This window comes from Sprattus sprattus (genome assembly GCF_963457725.1).
Source record: "Sprattus sprattus genome assembly, chromosome: 4".
Lineage (NCBI taxonomy): Eukaryota > Metazoa > Chordata > Actinopteri > Clupeiformes > Clupeidae > Sprattus > Sprattus sprattus.
Window position 1 is genome coordinate 19,296,366 of NC_137923.1, and position 24,388 is coordinate 19,320,753.

General features: G+C 45.6%; 2 protein-coding genes across 2 annotated transcripts; one reads left to right on the forward strand and one right to left on the reverse strand.

Annotated features, from left to right (window-relative positions):
* Positions 1-1,937: 1,937 nt before the first annotated feature.
* loxl5b (lysyl oxidase-like 5b) lies at positions 1,938-5,241 on the forward strand (the record flags this gene model as incomplete). The annotated part of the gene is made up of 7 exons (XM_080836219.1): positions 1,938-2,847; positions 2,963-3,071; positions 3,410-3,547; positions 4,189-4,342; positions 4,668-4,763; positions 4,999-5,114; positions 5,208-5,241. The coding sequence occupies 7 exons, from the start codon at positions 1,938-1,940 to the stop codon at positions 5,212-5,214; spliced, it is 1,530 nt and encodes a 509-aa protein (XP_080692345.1). The 3' UTR covers positions 5,215-5,241.
* A 14,595-nt stretch (positions 5,242-19,836) lies between these two features.
* LOC308363409 (uncharacterized protein) lies at positions 19,837-22,392 on the reverse strand (the record flags this gene model as incomplete). The annotated part of the gene is made up of 2 exons (XM_080836220.1): positions 20,995-22,392; positions 19,837-20,418 (listed from the first exon to the last, which is right to left on the reverse strand). The coding sequence occupies exons 1-2, from the start codon at positions 22,126-22,128 to the stop codon at positions 19,837-19,839; spliced, it is 1,716 nt and encodes a 571-aa protein (XP_080692346.1). The 5' UTR covers positions 22,129-22,392.
* Positions 22,393-24,388: the final 1,996 nt, after the last annotated feature.

Sequence of the window (24,388 nt, forward strand, 5' to 3'; positions counted from 1 at the left end):
TTTGCCCATGACACCAACTAAGTGAGAAGCGCAACTGTATTTGTGGCAAATCTATGCTGACCTCTTGAACTTTGCTAAAGGTCAGTCACTACCTCTTAAAAACTATGCAAAGTATGTTACAACAGGAAACGGACTCTTTTAAAACTGTGTCTGGCGATCAGGCAAAGGGAAACCTCTCTCACTCAAAAGGAATTTTTCAAGAGTGAGAGAACAGGTCCCTCTACTGGATGCCCTGGCACAGCCTGCCTATATCAGTCTTCAGTCTAATTCAAAGCAAGCCCCCCCCCCCTGTTGCCAGCACAAGCAAACCTCTGCTTCCTTGAGGTTTGGCTCACGGCTCCCCCTCCAGGGTCAGGGTCCGAGCACCCAGTTGCTGGAGCATCTCAAAGGTTGTCAGACGAACCAGAAATGCTCGGTGGAAGACCGCAAAGGTAAACCTGAGGAGCTGTTCTCCTGTCATCTGGCTCTTCCATCAGCTCCACCTCTCGTGGCTCTTTAATGTTGGCCCACCACAAGATAGACAGTCAATCTGATGAACAAGAGGAACATTTTAGCATAGACAATAACAGTGTCCAATTGGAAGAGCATCCTCCACATTCCCCTTCAATAATGAAGGAAACATGCTGTACTCTGTCTGATCACACAAGGTGATGTGTCAGACGGTGAAACAGAGACTCTCTCAAGAGAATACTCCCCTCTTCCAGTCTGTTCCAGTTCACCCTGAGAGTCGCAGTGTGAGACATGCTTCTCATGTAACATCAATGTGTGCTTGGAAGAACCAGATCAGTTTGTGAGAGTTCTTGTTTTGATTGTTATCCCGACATCTCAGCAGACTGAGGGACCATCATTTCCATCGAGCTAAACAAACAGACACAGTTGACCAAATCCTCTTTTGAAAAACTAGACCAGCTGAGAAATAAACTCTTGGAAGCCTTACAGTCGGAGGGCTGGAAGAAGAAAGTAGTTCTTGTTTCCATTGTTAACACAAGGCATCTCATACATTTTAGGGAACTATTTATGAGTTACATTGAGGTCATACATTTTAGGGAACTATTTATGAGTTACATTAAGATCATATTTTATGTGTTTCACTACATAAATCTAAACTAAATCTGATCTGGGAATATCTGATTAAAGCATTTGACTTGAATAGCCCCATCAGCAGATCTGGCAAAATACCTGTCTGAACGCCTCCGATGACAATAATGGTTTAGCAGATAACTGCATGTGGTTGTTGTTTGTGGTGGTTTCTTCTTGATATCTTTTCATTCCTCTTTACATATTACAACCCACATCATCTCACAGCTGCAACAGCTTGTGTCCCCTCATGCAATTTTAGAATAGGCCTACTAAAAGTTGAAAAAACATCACAGACATTTTCCAAAACTGCAGGTAGTTTTCATCTTTATACTTCCTATAAGACAAAATGACATTCAGCAGTGTTTTACATTTCTGTACACAGCTTTGGATAACATTGTCTTCCTATTAAACAGTTAATCTGTTCAACACCCATGTTTGTGGTAGCTTTTACTGATCATTTAACCAATGCACGGTTTAAATGTAGTTGCTGAATAACTAAACCGTCAGGAAAACTTTTAAATGTCTTTCGTTTGGTAAGACTGCTCGGTAGTTTCTGTTATATAATTCAAAGAAAATGTTACGTTTTGTAACACCTTGTGTAAGGCTGAAATGACCAATGAGTTAAGCCTCGTTCTGTGCATGCGTAAGTAAACTGGCTCATTTTGATAAATTTACGCACGGAACGGCTCTCCCTCCTTTCACGTAGTCAGAGTACAGGGGGTTATGCTGCCTACGCAAGGAAGCAGACTGATAGAGTACGTCGCAATCTCTCCCTGACAGAAGGTTTTATTCTACAGAATGATCGTAATATAGTCTCATAGTTAATATTATTTTTCCTTTTATCAGTTCTCTCCAATATGGCAAAGTTCGCAACGTTGCTTTTGTACATTCTGCACGGTTTGGTTCATTGTATCGTTGCACAACAGCAGCAGCAGTCGCGGGATAGACCAGGTCAGTGGAGGCAGAGGATTCGGTGGCAGAACAATGGGCAGTTACATAGTTTATTTAGCACCGGTTCCGAGTACCAACCACCTGTGCAATCAAGGGCGCAGTCCAGGGTGTTCCTGAGCTCCCGAACCGATGCTTCGGCAGGGAGGGCACAGATAGCCACAGGAGCATCAAGCGCTGGGCGACAAACTAGAGAACAGGCGAACTATGAGTCCAGCCCAGGAGCTAATGTTCTGGGGAGAGAAAACAGGCAAAACATTGTTGCAGCGAACAGCCGTGTACCAGGAGCCAGAATTCAGACGGTGCCCTCTCAACGTCAGGCGCTCACGGGTCTTCCTGGAGCGCGCCGTTACCTGCCAGAATACACGTACAGGACCAATTTCAGCACCCATGGGGCACTGCCTGAATTTTCAGGCAGCGGGGTGCCCAGACGAGGAGGCAACCCCGCCATTGAAGACAACAGTGCGAGAGGGGCACCTCATTCAGCCGGTGTCCATAATCAGGACAATGCATTCCTGCCCGCAGAATCCGCGCCTGTTGCCTTGGAGGATCCAAACTCTTTCACAATCCCAGATTCTGGCCCCCAGAGATTACCAAATCAACCCACTGCTGTAGGCGGCCCGGGGACCAATGCGAACAGAGAGGATGTGCCCGTCGATGATACGGCTATCACCGATCAAATGGCTAATGATGACCCCCGGAACCCTCTGAAAAACCATAGAAATAATGTTTTCTACAATGCCTACCCTTCCAGATCAATCCCCCGAACGCGTCGTCCTCCTCCTGGGACGGGATACGGCACCAGATATTTCCACAACGGTAGGCCTGCGCTTGAACACCCAAACCCTTTCCAATATGATGTATATTGTATGCGTGATCAAGTCCAGAGACGATATGGTGTAACATATGGGAAGTTAATGTGTTATGTCCTTAGGTCTTCCGGACCTAGTTCCTGACCCGTACTCCATCCAGGCAGGTACATATATTCAACGTGTACAGATGTATGCGCTGCGCTGCGCCGCAGAGGAGAGCTGCTTGTCACGGTAAGAGTTATTCTTTAACTTTAAAGAACTTATTTTAAACCAACCACCTACATTTAACTAACGTTTTCTTTCTAACTAACGTTTACTTAGACTTCATCCAACATTTCCCGACACACTTCTAACCAAACGCGCTGACTTTTACGCATGAAAAGTCAAAATCATATATGTTTGTTCTTCTTTTTTGAGTCTCTGTACTCTCATGTATTAAATAGTTTGATGTGATGATTGTGGTGGTGGTGCTGATGATGACAATGGTGGTGCTGATGATGATGATTGTGATGTAAATGATGAAGATGGTGACCTTTAAGACTAAAAGTGTCTGTGATGCCCCTAACCAGGTCGGCATATAGACCGAGTGTAAGGGACATAGACTTCAGGGTGCTGCTGCGCTTCCCACAGCGAGTGAGAAACCAGGGAACAGCAGATTTCCTGCCAGTGAAGCCCAGACACCAGTGGGAATGGCACAGCTGCCATCAGTGAGTAATACCAGCTTCCTCTGTGGGTTTCCTCAAATCACCACTTTACCAACATTGAGGTAGTGCACACAGATGCTTAGCGGACGACATTAATACTGAGACTGATGTATGTAGTTGACCTTGAAAAGAGTGAGAATTAATAATAATAATAATAATGAAACAATCATATTTTCATCGTATAAAGTGAGCAATACTTGTGTTGACCTATGAGAAACAAACAAGTTAAAAAACTCACTTTGTCTTTCTATCTGAGTGTATGGGTGTCCGTTCTTTCTCTCTGTCTCTCTGAACCATTTCTCATTCGTTTTCTCCATCTCTCCCTCTCCCCACCCACCTTCCTCTCTCTCTCTCTCTCACACACACACACAAACACACACACACACACACACACACACACACACACACACACACACACACACACACACACACACACACACACATGCACACACACATGCACACACACACGCACACACACACACACACACACACACACACACACACACACACACACACACACACACACACACACACAATTGCACACTACCCAATTCAATCACTGTCTCTCTCTCACACACACACAATTGCACACTAACCCATTCTAAACACACACTCTCTCTCTCTCTCTCTCTCGCTCTCTCCAGACACTATCATAGCATGGATGCCTTCAGTAACTATGACCTATTGGACACGCAGGGCAGGAAAGTGGCGGAGGGACACAAAGCCAGCTTCTGTCTGGAAGATACGGGCTGTGAGACTGGCTTCCGCCGGCGGTTCGCCTGTACGACACACACACAGGTGACACACACACACACACACACACACAATCATACACAGATACAATAGCTGCTGTCTGAAAGATCTGTACACCCTCATCCAGGTAAAACGTAATGAGACAGAAGGAAAACGATCCTTTCATTCATCTTACAGTTTTTCATTTATCAGATGTGATCTGTGATCCAAAGCAACGTTCACAATGTATCTGTGTGCTCCCTGGAGATCAGAACCTCCTGGTGTGTTGCCACTTTGTTCTTCCGTTTGAGCTACAGGAAAATGAAACGCTGGAAAATGCTCTGAGAACCAAATGCCAAATGACTCAGGCTGTTTGTTCTGTCTGGCATAGGGCTTAAGTCCAGGCTGCTATGACACCTACGCTGCTAACATTGACTGCCAGTGGATTGATATCACTGACGTTCCACCAGGGAGCTACATTCTCAAGGTAACACAATCATCTGTGTTCTGTGTCCATTGTCAGAAAATGTAGAGGTTGATAGAGAAAATGTACACTTACATGATGGAACATTAGGCTTTGTATTTGTAGGGTGGTGAATGGCAGTGATATTTTTTTTAAAGAACATGAATGCTTTACATGTGCTCTGGGCATTTTTCCAATGTCTTTTTCTCCTGTATGTGGACTCAACTGTATATATCACACACATATTCTTTGTTTGTAGGTCACAGTCAACCCCAATTTTCTAGTGCAGGAGTTAGATTTTTCCAACAACGTGGTGAGGTGTGATATTATATATTCCGGCTCCCACGTACAGACACGGAACTGCCGAATCACCAGGTAAGACCAGCGCTGATATTACTGAACATGCTGACTATGAGGACAGCAGTCTCCTCCTCATCATGACTTATTTAACTTCTGTCCCTCTCGCAGGAACTAGACAGCCTGGAGAAGAAAGCTAATATCAGCTACTGGGAACCAAACAGTTCCTTAAGGCTTTGCTGGTGAGGTATATATATTGATTCAGTACCTGATTTGATTTTTTCCAAAGGACTTTGGAACTTGCTGCCAATTTTGAGGCACCACCATTTTTCTTAGTGTTTTCAATAGGAGTGCTCTCAACCTGAATTATAACTATGAACAAAACTTTTACCCTAAATATTTTTTTTTTACCATTGGTAACTGCAGTGCAGCATATATTCTGTCATTTTCCTGACAAAGAAAGAAATAAAATGATTGAATATGATTTGCTTTTGTAACAATGATGTCCTTAGATGAACGTGCAAATGTTATTTGTTAGCTTATAAGCTTGTTTGTTATTTGTTAATTGCCAGTAATTGCTTGAAAATGTATTTATTTCTCTTGATGCGTTTTTTGTAATACAGAACGAATACTTTTTTTAATTTATACACGAGATAATATAATGACAGTCTCAAATGTTTTTTTGCTATGAACAGAGTTAATATTAAGTCAGTTTAATATTTCCCTATTAACCACTTGCTGATAATAAACACATAAACACACACAATATGTTCCATTCATTACCATAGTCCCATATCAGGTAATTATATAAAACAAATGTAATAATGCATTTCGAGATTGTCTGTGTACTGTAATGTTCTGAGGCTCTGGATTCTCACTGGATAATTTGTTTCATGTTATATCTTGTTTTGCTTGCAGACAATAAACATTATATGAGGGTTACATCTCATTTTGTAACACTATATTTTTCCAGACTTTTCTACCGCTGTACCTCTCCAGTATCCACAGCTTTGCTGTGCTCTTAGAGGTGTCTGCTCAGTAGTGCTGAGTCGAGTGCGAATGGACACAGAGCAGGCGCAGTGCAGCCAAAGATGGGTCTTTCCTGGACTCTCTGATTTCCTGGGCACTCTGGGTTTGCAGTTGTCCTCGGATGTGGTGCTCACTTGTCTTGTAAAATCAGGGTCAGATCAGCTTGACTGCACCCAACTGCAACTGAGAGGAGAGATTGGAATCCTTTCATTGTTTAATAGCTCTGTTCTAATCATTACATAAGTGGGCACGTTAGAGAGTAATGTTAATCTGCCTTTTCTCAATTATCCAAGACAGGAGGCTCTAGAGGCTAGACAGTAATCTATCATTAGCTAGAAGACCTATACATTGCACCGGGCAACGAGAAAGCAATACAACTGACATTACAGAACAGTAAATGAGTGTTTAACAATATGATAAAGATATGGCAGTGAATTTGCAGCTAGTCATAAATACATCAGAAAAAAGCACTGAAGATTTGGAGCTGTAGTTGTGGTGAATTCGACACAAGCACACACACACACACGCACATGCAGATACAAACACATAAGCACAAACATACACATGCACACAGACTATACACACACATACAAACACACAAACACACACAGGAACAAACATACACAAACACACAGACATACACAAACACAAAGACTACAGAGAGAGAGAGAGAGACAAACACAATCATGGCTATAATCCCAAACATCCCATTCCATACATTCAGCATGTACTGAGCGTTTACGTCCTCTGGCCAGTGAGCTGGGCTAGGGGGAGGCTGTGAGGAGGAGCCACTGTCTGGGCTCCTGAAGCTTCCTTTCAGTCACGGCACATAAAGGCGCAGCGGCACAGCCGTCGTGTTTGCTGACACGGCCCTGTGAAGAGAAGAGCACTAGGGACTTTCAATGAGCCTCCCTGCACTGTGTGTGTGTATGTGTGTGTGTGTGTGTGAGTGTGTCTGCCTCGGAGCCGGCCAGCCGCGGGGGCACATGAATAAGCTCCTTCTCTTTCTCTTTCTCTCTCTCTCCCCCTCTCTCTTCTCTCTCTCTCTCTCTCTCTCTCTCTCACTCTGTCTTTCACAGTCCCTCTCCCTTTCTCTTTCCCTTTTTGGCCCTCTTTTCGCTCTTTCTCTCTCCCCTTCTCTCTCTCTCTCTCTCTGTCTCTCTCTGTGGTTCAGTTAGCAGGAAACACATCCGCCTGTTCAGGGACAGACAAACAGACAGAGAGAGATAGAATAAGAAAAAGAGAGGGCCTTTATGCACCTGTATAAATGGGCTACATTATTTCATTCACGGAATAAAAAACTGAAAAAAGGGGGACAATTCGTCATCTTCGCTAAATATTTGCCCGTACAACTTTACAGGTAGCTCATGAAGTTCTGACCCTGTATTTTTGGGCTTGACGTCAACCCAAACCCCCCTTTCAAAAACAGTGGATACAGAATAACATTATTGTTCCTCATGATTAACATGTTAAGTATTTGACTCTGCTGGCTGGCCAACCTACCCAAAGAGAAGAAAAGAAGTTGAAACTGAGACAGGCTTTCAAGGGGGTTGTGTGTGTGTGTGTGGCGAGGTAGGGGGTGGGGGTGGGGGGCGGGGTACAGCCAAGCAGTTGATGAGAGGTGAAAAGGAGTGTCAAATGTAAATCCAAACAGTTTGTACTGGACTCTGTAAAGGTGTGCCACTGCCAGAGTAGATTCAGCGTGTTGTTGAAAGTGTCTGGAAAATCCCCTTCCTCTCCTCTCCTCTCCACTCAGCTTCATTCTTGTCTGTCTCGGAATTTTGCTCTAATATTTACCCCGGGTGACGGTCCCAGCAGAAGGTCCTTCTCCCTCTGAGGTGTTTATGGGAAATTTGTCCCTCCGCAGCCAAAAGCTAATTCACTGTCTCCCCGGCAGGCAGGCAGGGTCAACAGACACAAAACTCCTACAAATGCCCAATGACATAACATGACTTTGGCCTGACCTGCCCAGGACAATTGTCTTAAAAGCAGAAAAGGGTGTGTGTGAGGGGGGGGATGCTTTTGGACTTTTTGGACAGTGCTGTCACACACACACACACACACACACACACACAGGCACGCACCAAACGTCACACGTTGGAGAGAGGTCACTGTTTGTTCAGCTGGGGAGAATGTAAATCAATCTGGCTTAGGGATCTGGCTTGTTACTGTCTTTGAAGAGTCACAAAGGGACAGAGAACACCCTACACCAGGCAGTGAATTACACTAATCCCTCTAGACAAATCATAACATCCATCACAGCCTCAGTCATTGTGATTACAGTAAGCCGCTAGCACACCAGTGTGATTGATGGAGACTGACCACAAGTGATGCATATGCTGTGGAAACTTAATCAGCATTTACATCATAACATCACTTACATTAACATTGGGTACATTGTCTAGTATTCAGGGAGTCTGAATCCTACTTTAGACTTCAGTCTATATGATTTATATGTCTGAATGCAGGACAAGAGTAACAGAGCTGTCATGTCTAGCCACAGTTGGACTGAGTCACTAAGGGTGATCGCTTTGACTCTTACAACTGGAGCTTTCACTTTCACGTGGCACGGGAGTCCTGGCAGCACAGAGCTCCAGTGCAAAGTGACCTGTTTGGACCATTCACCCAGTTTCTTTGGACTGTTTAGCTTCATGAGTCTGTGTGCGTGTGTGTGAGTGTGTGTATATGTGTATGCGTGTTTGTGCCATGAAGCAGTGAGGTTACAGGAGGCCTGTTGGAGAGAGCTTTCGTTTGCTTAAGAGACGCTCGCTGAGCGGCTAAAAACGCGCAGTGGAGCCAAGTGCTGCACTTGGCTGGTCGATTTAGGCAGCGACCGGAGAAATTCCACAGGCGTTGTGTCACAGAGCAGGAATTAAGAGAGGCACTGGGTTCAGCTATAGCCATAGACAGTAAAAGAGAACTAAAGCACACAGACAGTATGCCAGCCATCCCCTACCCCGACCCGACTGCAGACACATCTGCTAATATACAGTCCAGCTTAAACACTCACAGACACCCCATAGACTGTCATATAATGGCCAGCATAAACACTTTCAGACACCTCTGCTGGAAAATGGATTTGTAAAAAAAAACACCCCACAGACACCTCTGCTAACATACAGCACAGTATAAACAGTGCCCCCATGGGAGAAATCAAATCTACTGAATGTATATAAACAGCACAGTCTGTGTCTGTGCTCTTCCTGGAAATGGTCCATGCATTGCTTCATGGTTAGCGTTGCTGTGTAAGCTAACCTTGCTTACAGTAAAATGGGCATCAACTTTATGCCCTGAAATATGTAGGTCCGAGTGATTATAAACACAGTCACAGTGGCTATAAACCTTGAGAAACACATTACACTCTGAGCAGATAAAAAGTAATTACATGCAAGATTCTTTATTATCTTGCTATGTTTTGATCGCAATCTTCTTGCCTATTTCTCCCTGATTTCATATACTCCCTAGGAGAACACATTGTCCGCCTGTGGTGGGCTAGATGAAGAATCAACCACCTTATTTTAAATGTCCTCAGTGACAATGTACTCACGTTATCCATTGATTAAGGTTTTTGCTGTGTACGCCTAGTACACACGGTCACACATTGATAACTTAGTAATGTAACTGTATCTGCATAATGATTTACATATGCTTGATCAAGCTCTCTGTAGATTACTTGAAGTTCATTGTACAGATAACTGTCAGTCTTATTAAAGGATGCCTCATGCAAACGACCCTTTCTTCTAAATCTTAAACCCGTTTCCATTTTCCAATTGCATTGCCAGTGAAAGAACAAGAACTGACTTGTTATCAATTCAACTACTACATCTTGTAATGATTGCTTAAAGTTCTCTGTAGACTGCTTGAAGTTCATCATACAGATAAGTCTTCATGCAACCAGCCTTTTTTTCCCTCATCCTGAATTGCATTTGTTATGTCAGTGAAAGAACAAGAACTGACTGATCATCATTTCAGCTACTGACGTCCTATGCTTCCTCCAGTCCATAAACCCTGTGCCTTGCACAAGGCAGACAAATATGCGTGCCTCACTCTCACTCTCTTCCCAGTGTCGTAAATCGTGCCGTGCAGCACCCTGGATGGTATGCGTGGCCGCCCGCTCTGATGTGGCCACTGACGCGCTGTGGCCCTCTGTCGGGGGATGGCGAGGTTTGGCGGGGCGCTGGGCGGCCATCACAGACCCAGCCCGGGGAGGATGTTTACCTGCCTTCCCCTGTCACTCGCATGACAGAGTGAAAATATTTAGTGCAAGTGAGAATGACATCAGCTGGAGAAAACAAATATGCCATTGCCTTCTCCTTCTGTGGCACAAAGACACAACTGGATCACTGGGGCCATGGCTGTGTGTCATAGAAGCTATTTGTGTCAAGGGACCACAGCACATCCATCAGCTCAATTGGAGTTATGTGAGTGTGTGCAAGTGTTTGTGTGCATGCCCGCCCTTGTGGTTTGTGGGTGTTTATTTTGTTTATTTGGGGTAAATTCCTGGTGACAACACCGGGTGAATCCCAGTGAGTATTTTTCCGGCTAAAGTCAACGGCACATTAAAACACATAAACAACTTGTTCAGCCCTGTGCTTTGGTTTTATGGTGGTATGGGGAGGGGTGGGGGGGGGGGGGGGGAGGTGAGGGGGAGGGAAAAATAGGCTGTCTAGGTCTCTTTGTGGAATGATCCTTGAAGCCCCATGTTCAGGGAGGCTTCAGCATAGGCTGGCTGTGTAACTCTTAACACACCCTTGTCATTCAACAAGGGAGCGGTCAGGGGTGGGATGTTGGCAGGGCAGGGGGGTTTGGAGGGGCAGTCAATAATTGGAGCTCTGTACTTTTCCCCTCCACCCCTCCTTCATCCTTCATTCTCTCCCCTCCCTCCCTCCATCACAAACAGCACAGCAGTCTACCCACATCCTCTCTTCTAGGATTATAGACACGCACCTATTCTTAGCCAAAATGTGGAAAGGTAATGGCATGGAACAAGGGAGGGAAGAGAGGGAAGAGAGGGAGAGAGAGAGAGAGCGAGAAAGATAGTAGAAAAAGAGGTAGAATCCTGCTCTTTCTGTGCATTGGAAGGACGACACACACACTCACACACGCACAGAGAGCAGGGTAGGGTGGGAGGGACGTTGTACGTGTTAAAATAAAAGTGTCCTGTTGTTTTTGGTTCTGTTTCTGTCTGACATACCATTACCACCCGTTCTTGCCTTTACTAAGGGTGGGGCAGGCAAACGCAGAGCAATCTGTCGGTCTAGACTCAAGAAAACATATAGAGAGGGATGAGAGAGAGATGGACAAAAAGAGAGAAAGAAAGAGACAGAAAGAAAGTGTGAGTGAAAATGCCTTTGGAAATTCCGAAGCAAATAGCCACCATTCTATGAAATACATTTTCATATTACTTTATTTAATATTGTATTAACAGTTTGCACCTAATCATATTATTTTATATTATTTCGTGCAAAAAAAAATATCTGTCAAACCTGTATCCGGCACAGGCTCATTATCTTATTCCCCACAGTGCAGAGTCCCTTGAAACCAGATGCTTTCATCCAAGAGACGGTGCGATGTTGTACAGACATGTACATTTTGATCAATCTGTGTGCCCTCTGGCTCTAAACCCTACATCAGTTGAGCAGCAGAAACACCCATCCAGTGCCAACATTGACGTTTACATTTAGTCATTTGCAGTGGCGGTCCGTCAGGACCTTCAAGGCCTTCTCTGCTGGCCTAAACATCATCAGAAAATAAATGTAATAAAATAAATTTAATTTTAATATTTTCTTTTCATAAATATGTATTAAATGATTCCCCATAGTCCATTATCTTCATTTCATGCTTCCAGCGTTGTTCATTTATGTTAGAGCTTTCATCCAATCATATTTCCGCTATCATGTGTTGCCACGCTCCTTGAAATCTTCCCAGAGAACAGAAATCTTCCCTGAGGCCTTCAGAATTCACATTGAAGGCCCGTGTACATCTGATTGGCTATCACAACTTGCTGTTTCAGTTCATTTAAGTTGAATGAACTGAAACAGACAGTTGTGACAACCAATCAGATTTCGAGTTGGCGACACTGGGCCTTCTAGAAGGCCCGGAAAATGTCTTTCCTCGCGTTGAACGTGACACGTAAACGTCCTTTGATTGGATACTGAGGCAGACCGGTGCAGTGCTTCAGTGCTCAGTTTAGCTGGCTATGCGAAAACGACGTACATGCTTATGCTAGTTGTTTCAATTGGTAAGACTAAATATAATTACATTAACCAACTCATATAAACTAGTTTACACCAACTTGATAATTCCAGTTTTTGATACAATTACAACGCCATTTTCAAGACGGAACTTTCAAGAAAAACTGGATATCGTGAGGATGGGAAGTTTAATGAAACTGCTTTGCAGGTGGGACAATGCGATGTTACTTGTTAAACTTGTTAAACCTCACATTGAGTCACATAGGCTACTTTTGGTGGACTTAATAAAACTTTGTAGACTAATCCCTGAAAATCGCCTTTTATTTTTAAGTTGTGACAGTAATATCCAAGCGATCATATAACTTAGAGTTTACTACTCTTAATGTATTGTTAATACGGGTGTATTGATTTGAAATGCTCCGGAAATATTAATAAAGTCTGTTGTACTCGACTATGTTAAGGTGATGCAATGCTCACTTATACTGCCTTTCTGTATAAAATATACTGGTTCGAGATCCATGGCGTCATAATGATGGTATTAGGAGGTGGATTCACTCAGTTTAACATCGTGTAGGACATCGCTGAAGGCCTAGTCGTGAAATGCACGGACCGCCACTGGTCATTTGGGAGACAAGGCGACGTGTGTATACACAGTGTTCATGCATTTTAGCACACCTGACAGTTCAGACTGACTTACAGAACAGGTAGGGTGTGCTTTCTTATCGGTATGTGTGTTCCCTGGCTATCAAAACCTTTACCTTGGCATCATTAGCATCTTTGTCCTCCAGGAAGAAAGCTCGGAACACTACGGTTACAGAAGAGCCCTTAGTGTCTGTAACCACAACAGCACTGTGAACCATACCGTCTGCCATAACTAAATCCAGTGTTTTTTTTTCATCTGGCAGCTTACTGTAACATATGAGTCACTCTTTGGCTAATGCTTTTCAGACGTGCTCGACCGGAGGGCCAGCCAGAGTTCCAGTTCGGTGAAGTCATTAACCTGATAAATATAACTAAATAGAGTTCTGCTGTGCAGACACACCTGTCAATTAAAGTATTTGTTTAAGTTTAAATACCGACAGTAGACTTAAATCTGAAATCTTAAATCTAGACTGAGTGTGTTGGCTCATAACTTGGACATTACGTCTTCATAAAGGTCAGAGGTCGGCTTCAGTGCCCTGGACTGGACCTTGGCTAAGATGCTGAGCAGTTGCTTATAACCTGCTATAAACTGATCCCCACCTCGTTTTTCAGTCCCTGAACATGGCCTGGAGCAGTGTGACCAAGGTCTTCAGGCTACTGCCTATAGGCTAGCTGGTAATACTTAGTTGGAATTTGCAAGCTAAGTTTGCAAGTTTTATTAACTGTAAGGAGGAGGTTCTGCAACACAAGACTTCATCACTGTAGGGGCCTGTCCCTCTATCAAAGTGCTATGCACGTGTAGAACAGTTGGGAGACTTCATTCATCAGCCTACCATGACTATATCATAACTTGAGTTATAGTTTAGTCCCAGAGCCATGTATTTTTCTCAGAGCATGTAATTTCTCAAAAGCTCATAATTAACATCTTATACTGCCCCATCATCATAATCACCTGAAGGATATTTCCAAATGGGAAATACAAGTATCATGTGGTTAAGACAGCTTACCTTAGGTATTCCACTTACAGTGTAAAACCACCCCACAACCTGGATCAGCACCAGACCCTGAGTTCCCCCAGACCGTTATATGGCCACTGGAATCAAACTACTGCTGGGCCATGGAGAGAGACAGAGAGAGAGAGAGAGAGAGAGAGAGAGCGAGAGAGATAGAGAGAGAGAGAGAGAGAGAGAGGGCGACTGGGTGGAGAGGTGCATGATGGGACGTGATGGAATTTGTGTGTGTGTATGCAATTTGTGCATGTGTATGTGTGTGGGATTTGCATGTGTGTGTGTGGTGGGGGGAGCGGGCTAGGGGGCTGCTGAGAGAGCAGTGGGGAATATCTCAGACAAGACTTAAATAAACAGAGACGCAGACACTGCCAGAGGCATGATGGGTCACAGCAGGGCAGGGGGCGGGGGGGGGGGGGGTTCTGGGATACATATGAACAAACGTGACTGTATGGGAGGGAGAGAGACACATACCACCTTGACACCAAACTCTATCTGTGAACTCACTTGCCATTCAGTACAGTCAAGTGTTCTCATTTGACTGCATTAAATGACAAGTGAATGTATAGACAAATTAGACGGTTTAATAACAGCAATAATGCACTAATTTAGTGAATGTTATATTTATACATTTTTGCGAAGCTGACAAAGGAGTTTAATTGAAATCACGAAGAGCGGTTGATTTGATTTGATCTGTTGTGGTAGCTTCAGAAATGTATCAAGGCGGACTACATCCTGTCCTCATCTTGAAGCTATTAGGAGACTAGCTTCCAAGAAAACACCATCCTTTTTTCCCTTGAAAGAATTCTTTGTCTTTATACTTTATGATTTTTTAGTGTATACTGGATCTGAGAGTAACTGATTCAAAGTTGATTCATTTATTTGTTCTCAGCATCAAATGACTCTACTCAGACAACTTAATCTTATCCTAACTGTTCCACATTTCTTCTCTCGCTTTCTCCCCCAAAAACAATAAAAGTCTTCAGACAATCATTTGTCCAGGATTACTACATTTGGCTCTGGTGGATACAACACTGCCCTCTTGTGGTGGCTATGCAGAAATGAATGAGACATTGAAATAACAGGAAGACCAGTTACAACTCCTTTATCGCAGGATTAGGTGCTTTGGCCAGGGTTCCAACACATAATTTGTGCAATAGCTTTCATATGAAAACACTACTCCAAAAGTGGGAGGGGTAAAGCCAATCCTCACAGTTTACAAATTCCCTCAAAGTATGAGAATGAGGCGTGTACTCACACCAGATAGGGTGACAATAGCCAGGAAGACACTGGCCAAGCATAGCAGAGCTTATTTAAAAATATTAGAGCAGCAAAAATACAGACATTTTTTTACCATTTACCAAGGATTACTTTGTGCCTAACAGAGTTTTTTTTCTCAGTAAGATCTCAGATGTATCTTTGGTAATATTTGCATGTCCATCCTCAGTCTGAGGTAACTAAAAACACACACACACACACACACACACACACACACACATACACACACACACATACACACACACACACACATATGCTCGCCCACAAATGGACACACGAACAAATACAAATGTGCACACACACACACACACAAACACACACACACACTCACATACACGTACACGTACACGTACACGTACACGTACACGTACACGTACACGTACACGTACACGTACACGTACACGTACACGTACACGTACACGTACACGTACACGTACACGTACACACATACAAAACAGGACAAACGCCTGTGTTCAGTAAGTGTACCCTTGAGGAAGGTAGTTCAGCTTGACTGAATGAATGCTGGGGAGAGCTGGAGTTTGCCAGAGCGTGACAGGATGATCCGTAGCTTTCCTTTCCTTTGGAAATGCCTCCCCCTTCAGGCAGTTATTCTCCTCCCAGCAGCCAACACTCCCTCTGTCTCTGTCTCTCTTCACGTCTCCCACTCTCTGCCCCTCTTTGGCTTCAGTACCTGTTACAAAACAGACATTTTCCAGCAATGACTTTGTGAGCATTACTCTGCCTTTGAAGCAGCATTCACATTAGTAATTGTGATTACAGCTGTAATATATTCTTCAATAATATTCATTGATCCCTGTGTTACTAACACTAGTAATATATGCTTTTCAAGTGTAACAGGGTTAAAAGGAACATTGTGAAGATCACAAATAATCACAAATGCATGCATTTATGATATGACACTGATGACTTCCCCCTCCATCACTGGAATCACAGGAAACTCCCTGTTAATGAACAGGACAGGTCCTATGGTGCGCTGTTACAGTCAAACTTCATATTTCAGATCCAGAGAGGGAATTGGATATTCACTTACATTTACACTTACATACTCTTGTAAGTACATCTTTACTCTCCTGTCAAATGTTTTTACAAAAAATCTGTATAATCAGTGAAAAATAAACCAACACATCTGCATTTGGGTTGTATGAGGCTGTTTGTTCAGAGGGCAAAACTTAAATCTTGCAGATATCTCTCAGAGAGGGAGAGACTGGAGATTTTATTGGTGCACCTGGGTTGGCTACAGAGGACTCATCTTAAGTGAGGCTGACAAAAGGCTCAGCAGTCATATCCTGTGGTTCTTGGGCAGATAGCACTAGCTTTATCATGTGCGTTTAGACAGAAGATGTTCAGATTAGCTACAGCAGCTGAGTTGGAATGCATTCGGCCCTGACCTGAATCCTATCTGAAGCGCTATGCAGGGGAAGAATGGCACTCTTGGATGAACCCTTGACCCCACACACACCGCGGCACACACACACACACTGCCCTCTTACCCCTAATGCACTGCTAACCTTGCGGTAGGCTTCAGATTGCAAAAACAGAGACAGCATACTAGGGGGGATGGGGCATTATTTCCCAAAAGGGGACTTTTATGTTATGCACAGGGAGATGAAGAGCTTTTGGCAGTTTGGGGAAAGAATCCACAGACTAAGGGGGGAGGTCGAATGACCCCGTCCACCCCCTCACGTGGCTACGCCCCTTAATAACACACTATAAACACACTCAACCTTATATTCTGAGCACACTGACGAACAATAACATTCGGAATATATACGGAACAGCCCAAACTGCAAGGAGGCAACAATGTTCAAATATCTGAACAATGCTCATTCCAAAATCCAAAAATGTCACAGGCACCCTAACGCGCCCCTCTAAATTCTCTGAACGCCTTCCTCCGACTCCCTCCCTCCCTTCTTCCTTCCTTCCTTCCTTCCTTCCTTCCTTCTTTTCTTTCATCTGTCTCTAGCTTTGCCCAGCCCTGTGACAGACATGGGTGTCATTGTGTGGGAACTCTTAATGAATCTGGCTGGCGCCTGCCAAACGAGTGGACACATGCATAATAATTAAGGCGTCAACGTGGATGCCAGCCACCACACGAACAGACCTCGGCCGCCATCATGGCCATCTTTGCCATCTTTGCCATCACAGCAATCACAGCACCCTTCCCATCTCTAACACAGGAGATTAATGTGTAAACATGGCCAACATCCAAACACTCTTTGGCTGTAAGGCTGATAAAGGCTTTTTTTTTTGCACACTTGTTAGTGTAGTTAGAATCATTCTGGAATCACCCCTAATGGTTGTCCTTCCATCTCTATCGGTCTCTCTCTCACTGTGGTTTCTATTCTCGAAACAGGCTGATGCCGTTTGTCTTACTCTGCTCTTGAAATAATCAGCGCGAGTGCTTGTGTTTTTAAGCGACCATTACAAATACAATATGAGCTGGCCTTGTTCAGTCTGGCATTCCGCCTAGTAGTTTATAATTAAAACCATACTGAGCACTTGGCCCCGGGAAGAAAAATAGACCGCACTTTCAAATAGTCTCCACCAGAGGGCCATTCAGCCAACTCTCTCAATATGAACCTCCACTACAAAAGGAAGAGGTGGCTATTGTTACAACAGTTGTGCTGTGACGATGGTTCTTGCTGTTTGTTTTGTTTTTGTTCACAAATCAAGTTATCACGTCAGTTGTTGTCATTCAGCAAAACATATCTATAATGAGATAATAATCACAGATGGGCACAGTTAAAATATAAACACGCCAAGCTCCTAACATCTTGCGGGTGACTAAGAGAGTGAGTCATGGGACTTGTTCTTGAGAATGCTCCTATACAGGGCAAGTGCTGCTAAAGGAGGCCCTGTGTTAGAGCACAATACCTTTGGACGGAGCACAGTCTCACATTTTCTTATTTCCTGAAACATGATTCATCCCCACCCCTCTTCACAATTTCCCAGAATTAGCAGCGAGCAGCAATGTTGTGTTTTGGTGTTTCAAAACAGGACCTGTTATTGTAACATATGTGGTTGTTCCCTCCCTTTCAACCCAAACAAATACCCTAACACCCACACAAACCTCGATCAAATCTAACCACCCTGATCGGCCCTTACGCATACCACTGCCAAAACAACTCCATTACAGTGATACACACGTTTGTGAATTTGCCTTCAGGAGTTTTATAATCTAACCAGCGTTCTGTTATGCAAACCAAATGAGACTTTGGCATAGGGCGAATGGGTATTTACATGGGCGCCTGTCACTGAATGATAAGATACATAAACCCTGCTGCAAGTGTTTGCATCAGCACACAGACATTTAATTACACTTCACTAGTGCGGCCATAATGACACATTAGAGACAGAATCATGGTGTGATGCAAAGGCCAACTATAGAGTCAGACTCCACTCATGAGCAGGATAAAGGATCAGACCGGAGCATGACTCCAGGATCAAGTTCTGGTCAAGTTTAAGTCCATATCAAAGTCTCCTTCTATCAGGTGTGACACAACCTACAGCGCAGCTACTTCACGGTTAATTTATCTCATAAGATGCACAGGACACGTGTGATCACACTGAGGGCTTCCCATCCTCCCCTCCGGCAGGACTTCTCAATAGGAGGCATTGTAGAGGTATCCAGTCCCTCCTGCTAGATATCCAGTCTCCCACACGCTCTCATTCCAGCCCTAATCTGATTAGAGCTCATCAGAGGCTCCTGATCTCCGGCTTCAGCCAAATCTGCAGCTCTTCCCAGGGAGCAGACAAGCACTCTGGCAAGGGAGTGGGCCCAGGCCTGGTGCTGGTCCTGTGGATTCCCCGATCAGGGCCATATGTGTCCCAGAGGCAGGCTCTCTCTCTGGAGCTGGGGAGAGGGGAAACCCCAGGGTCTCTGCTCCACATGACTAACTAACTCACCACGAGTTGACTGGCACATCAATGCAGAGCACATCTGACAAATTAAGTGTGACTGAAAAAGTCCTGAAATAAAATGTTTTGAATATCTCCACTGAGAAGGTCCATACCAGGTTGGACAAAACAACTTTTTTGAACTTCTTTAAGGTAATGACTTGAGTGTTTTTTTCTCAACTGGAAAGTACAATTGTACAAGTGAAACCACTTCAAAGTCATTTCCATGTGTCACAACATGTATTTAAAAAGGTAATTAAAAGTAAGATTGCAACATTCCCCTTTTTTCAGTGTAGCGGTACGTAAGAGGATTTGAAGAGGCCTGAGAGTAATCTGAATACAATATCCTATTCTTCTAGCACAATAGCTTAATTTAAATTCTATTCTTTTAAAGTAAAAGTCTGTGATTCTTATCCAATACGCTTTTAGCCAAATTCAGCTCAGAGCACACAAAAGAACACTGATGTACTGTACATACATGGTCCTGTCTCTGTTAATAGGAAATAAACATCATGGCTCGCACTGAGCCATAGACAATTCCATCCAATTAACACATTGCCTTTAACAAGCCACTCTCCCTCCCCTCCACTTACCCTGAGTTACCCAGACAGGGGACCTTCAGGGTCGTTCCTCTCTAGGTAAGCCGCACGCAGCCATGTCCATGGCAACAAGGTGGGAGACTTGGTCTCCATTCGGAGTGTTCCATTCACCGAGCCCCACCCACCCCTCACCTCACACGACCGTAGAGAGCTGCCCACCCTTCCCCTGGTGGGCAGCTGTCCGCACGACACTCACGGACGCATCGAAGTCCTTATGGAGGAGCTCCAGCTGCCCGTTGTGGTTGGGGTAGGATTGAGGCTTGTGGTTCTTGACCGACGTAGTGCTGCCATTGGCGGGGAGTGAGCTGGGCAGAGACGCAAGCTCTAACCTTCGTCTCTGGGCGTCTTTGACCCGGTCCCGAGGCGGGCGAGGAGCCACGCAGTTGCCGTTCATTTTGCTCCTGTTCTTCGTGGCCTCATGGCCCGAGATTAGGGCCTTGACCCGGTGTGAGTCGACGGTGGGGTTATGCCCTCGCCATGTGATGGAGGGGTGACAGGTGGAGAGTTTGGGGGTGGGGCTACCATTGATGTCCTGTGGCTGTTGCTGTTGCTGTGGTTCCTCGAGGGGGGGAGTGTGGGCTGGCATGTGGACGAGTGCCTTCACCTCGTGGCAGAGAGCCTGTTGTTGAAGCAGAGGTTCATGGGAAGTCCGACTGCTCGACTCGTCTCCGCCAAGGTCAATGTTAGAGGTCATTACGTCAATCTGCTGCACAACCTGAAGAGAAAGGAAAAGAGAGATGCAAACATGTCTTTATGTTTTGTGTTTTTCAGAGTGTGTGTTCATTAACAAAGCGCTGTTTCTGTGTTTGGCATATTGTATAACACTTCTTTCCTGAAGATGAAAGTTGCAGTTTCAAGGGGATTACATCACTGCTCCCACTGAGAGCTGGCCAGGGGCGAAAATAAGCTTGCAGTCAATGCAAATCCAATCTCTGACTGTTGGTAGTTTTTCCTATTTCATCACGAAAACAATTGATGATGTGGGCCTTGGAAAAAAAACCCTGCTTGATCATCCTCTGGTTTAATGCCAAAACAGAGGATTAGGCTAATCCTGGGTCCATAATCACACTCATTTACCAGTATACAGTATTTACTGTGTTTAGAAGCTTAGCATGTGGATACAAAGGTACATAGGCATGTCATTACCAACAAGAATTGGAATCAAATTTCATGAAACAGCATTTACTTTTGTTAAGTTATGGCAATGCTGCAAGTTTTTGAATGGGAAAATCTATGTACTCAAACACTGTTACTTTTCATTCATGTATCAAGTCCACCACCTCCTTCTCACCTCCTTCATCTCCAGGTGAACCTGCTTCAGGCCTCCAAGAACCTCCTCCAGGTCACCCATCACCCTCCTGATCTGTTCTCTCACGGAACCCTGACTCTTCTGTTGATTCACTGCTCCAGACTTACTTTCCTTCTCCTCCTGTCCCACCGACTCAGGTTCCCTCTTCCGCAGTCCGTGCACACTCTTGGGCCGACAGAAACCGGACTTCTCAGAGCCTCGTAACTTTGCCAGGGGAACCTCTGTGGGGAAGAACGTTCTTTGGCCCATTGTTGGCCCATTACAAGGGCCATGCTCAGGGCTCGTCTGCCTGCTAAGTCTTTGGTGCACGTAAGTACGTTCATGGCCATATGAGAGCACAGGACTGAGCGCTTGTTGGTACTGGCCGTTGTATCCACAAACAGGGTCTACAGCTATGAGGTCGGGCCTATGTCTGTCCCTCCAATAGTGGGCTCGCACACACTCCCAGCAGGGTTCCTTCATGCCACTGTGGACGACCTCCCTGCGTCTTGGATGACCCATAAACTCTGGCGGATGATGGTGTGGCGCATGGCTGGCACTGAGAGGTCGTCTCTCCGGCGAGTAGCAGCACGGAGGTGATGGCAGCGGTGGCAGCGGAGGTGTCCTTTCCCGCTCTGACCGGGCATCCCTACTGCACGCACAGTGCTCCCAGCAGGGCTCCACTGCCGGCCAGTTCCATCTCGGAGGGGAGACGTAACATGGATTCCACTCTTGCGGAAAGCGTGGTGTGCATTCCTCCAACACAGCGCAGTGGTTCGGCCCTAGGTAAAAATCCACCCTCCTTTGCATGTTCCTGGGCATAACATGGCCGCTGCCACCACCGCCGCCGTTTCTCTCTATTTCTTCCTCCCCACTTCCCCTTCTCATCAGCGAGGGGAATGGCCGTCTGGCTCGGGGCCCCTCCAGCACTGCACCTCCCTCCTCATCCTCCGGAAAGGCCCGTGAGCGGGGCCCGTAGCGGCCCTCAGGCACAGGGGCACCATTGGTGGGTGAGGGCCCATCGTGAGCGCAGAGGTGACAGTAGTGCTGTGTAGCAGCAGCAGGGTGGTGGAGCACGCAGCCTGGTCCTGATCCCAGCACTGCGGTGTTGGCGTCGGAGGTGCAGGAGGAGTGCATGCCAGGGGGAGTCCACTTTGACTCACAAAACAAGCAGCAGTAAGAGCAGCAGCAGGAGGAAGGAGAAGGAATGGGGAGAGTGGGAGCGGGAGTAGCAGCAGCGGCAGCTTCCTCCTCTCTCCAGCTCCCCTCGCTCCTGGCCCATTCACACGGCCTGTTTTTCTCATCCGCCACTCTGCTTTTACTTCCCCCCTCTTTCTGCTTGTTTTCCCTCTCTCTCTCTCTCTCCCTCTTTCTCTTTCCCAATGTCTCCCTCCCGCTAACCTCCTGTTAACATTCACCTCCCCCCTCTTCCTTTCTTCTGTTTCCTTTTTCTATTCTTTCCTTTTGTTTTCTTTTTTCCACCCTTCTTTTCTCCCGCTCCCTGCTGCCTTCCTTGCAGGACTTTCCTGACTTCTCTCTCTCTCTCTCTCTCTCTCTCTCGCTCTCTCTGCCAGTTGCCTGCTCTCCTACTATGGACCTCCCTCCACCTCTTCTGCACTCCCCCCTCTCTTTTTCTCTCCCTCTCCCCACCTCTCACTCGTTCTTTTTCTGTCGTTCATTCTATGCCTAAGAGTTATTTTTCCTGTATCCTCCTTTTGCCTCTCTCCTCCCCCCTTCCTCTACCTCTCTCTCACCTTCTCTCTCTGCCTGTCGCTCTTTTCCTTCTTCTGTTGCTCTCACCCTTCTTTTCACAGCTTTCCTCCACACTCAACAGAGGAATTCTCTCTCTTTCTCACCGAGCTGTTTCCCTCTGAGAAAGTCGCTGTTCTTTTCCTCGGGAGAGTACGTCCAAGGAGTGTGTAGGATCGCGGTGAGTGGCTGCGTACCCATGTGAGTCCTGCTCTGTCTAGCTCTTTCTCCACTGGCTCACAGCTCTCGTTTCCCCTTCGCGAAAGCTCTGGCACTCTTCAATTAAACACTGCCCAGGAATCTACAGCCGAGACAGAGGACGAGGAGGTGGGGTTTCAGACAGGACCTAACATGAGCGAGGGGGCGAGCAAGGGAGTGAGCGAGTAGAGAGCCAGAGGAACTGGGAGAGAGGAGGAAGAGAAAGAGGGGCGGGAAGGGGGGCGAGGCAAACCCCTCATGGAAAGGAGGGGAAGGGTGGAGTGGGAGGGTTAGAGGAGTGGGTTTCAAAATAACTTCTCTCGCTTCAACTGCCCGTGAGTAAGTGTGCTTGAGAGACTTCAGAGTGTGTCTGGGTGATACTGCACTGTTTTGATGGGCAGTGCATGTGTGTGTGTAAGCCTAGGGTTAGAGTCTCTCCCTCTCTATGTATCTCACTGTCATACACACACAGACACTCTCACTCTTTCTTTCTCACTCCCTCTCTTCATCTCTGTTTTTCTCTCTCTACCTCTCTCTCCCTATTTCTTTTCACCTCCCTCTCTCTTGCTTCCTCTCCCCATCTTATCCTCCCTGGTATAGCTGATATATTACAGCCAGCTGAGTGCCAAAGCACAGAGCCAAAACCTGAACCAGAATGCATACAGTAAGTGCTCTGTCTATCGCGCTCAAGAACACTCCCATATAGCTCAAATGAAAAACGATGGCAATCTGTTGTTTTAAATCCTGCCCAAGCCTTGCTAAGGAACATAATAGCCACTTAGGAAATCAACGCGTATGTAATTTTTTTCCTCCCCACATTATAAACTTGAGGCGGAGGTATTTACACTCATTGGGAGTGCGTGTTGTGTGTGTGTGTGTGTGTGTGTGTGTGTGTGTGTGTGTGTGTGTGTGTGTGTGTGTGTGTGTGTGTGTGTGTGTCTGTGTGCGTGTGCGTGTGCGTGTGCGTGTGCGTGTGCGTGTGCGTGTGCGTGTGCGTGTGCGTGTGCGTGTGTGTGTGTGTGTGTGTGTGTGATGCTTACAGTCTTAGAGAATGAGCTGAAGCTGCTGTAGACTCCAAGAAACTCTTAAAATCAAGGAAGCTCAGTTCTTGAGAGCCTGTCGAATCTGCTCACGCATGACACTGAGTGAAAAGGACAGGGAGTAGGTATCTCTGAATGGGCATATAGCCAGAGCTACTGCCAAGCACTTTTTGGTTCCACACATACTTACTCACACACTCGTTCACTCTCTCTTATGAATGCATACACACACATTCACACACAGAGACCCACACACACACACACACACACACACACATACAAAGCAGCCCACACACATACTCATACTCATACACAGACCCACACACACAAAGACACAATCATAACCCACGCGCATACACAAACCTTCGCATACACACACACACCGAAGTAACCACAAAGGCCCACCCACA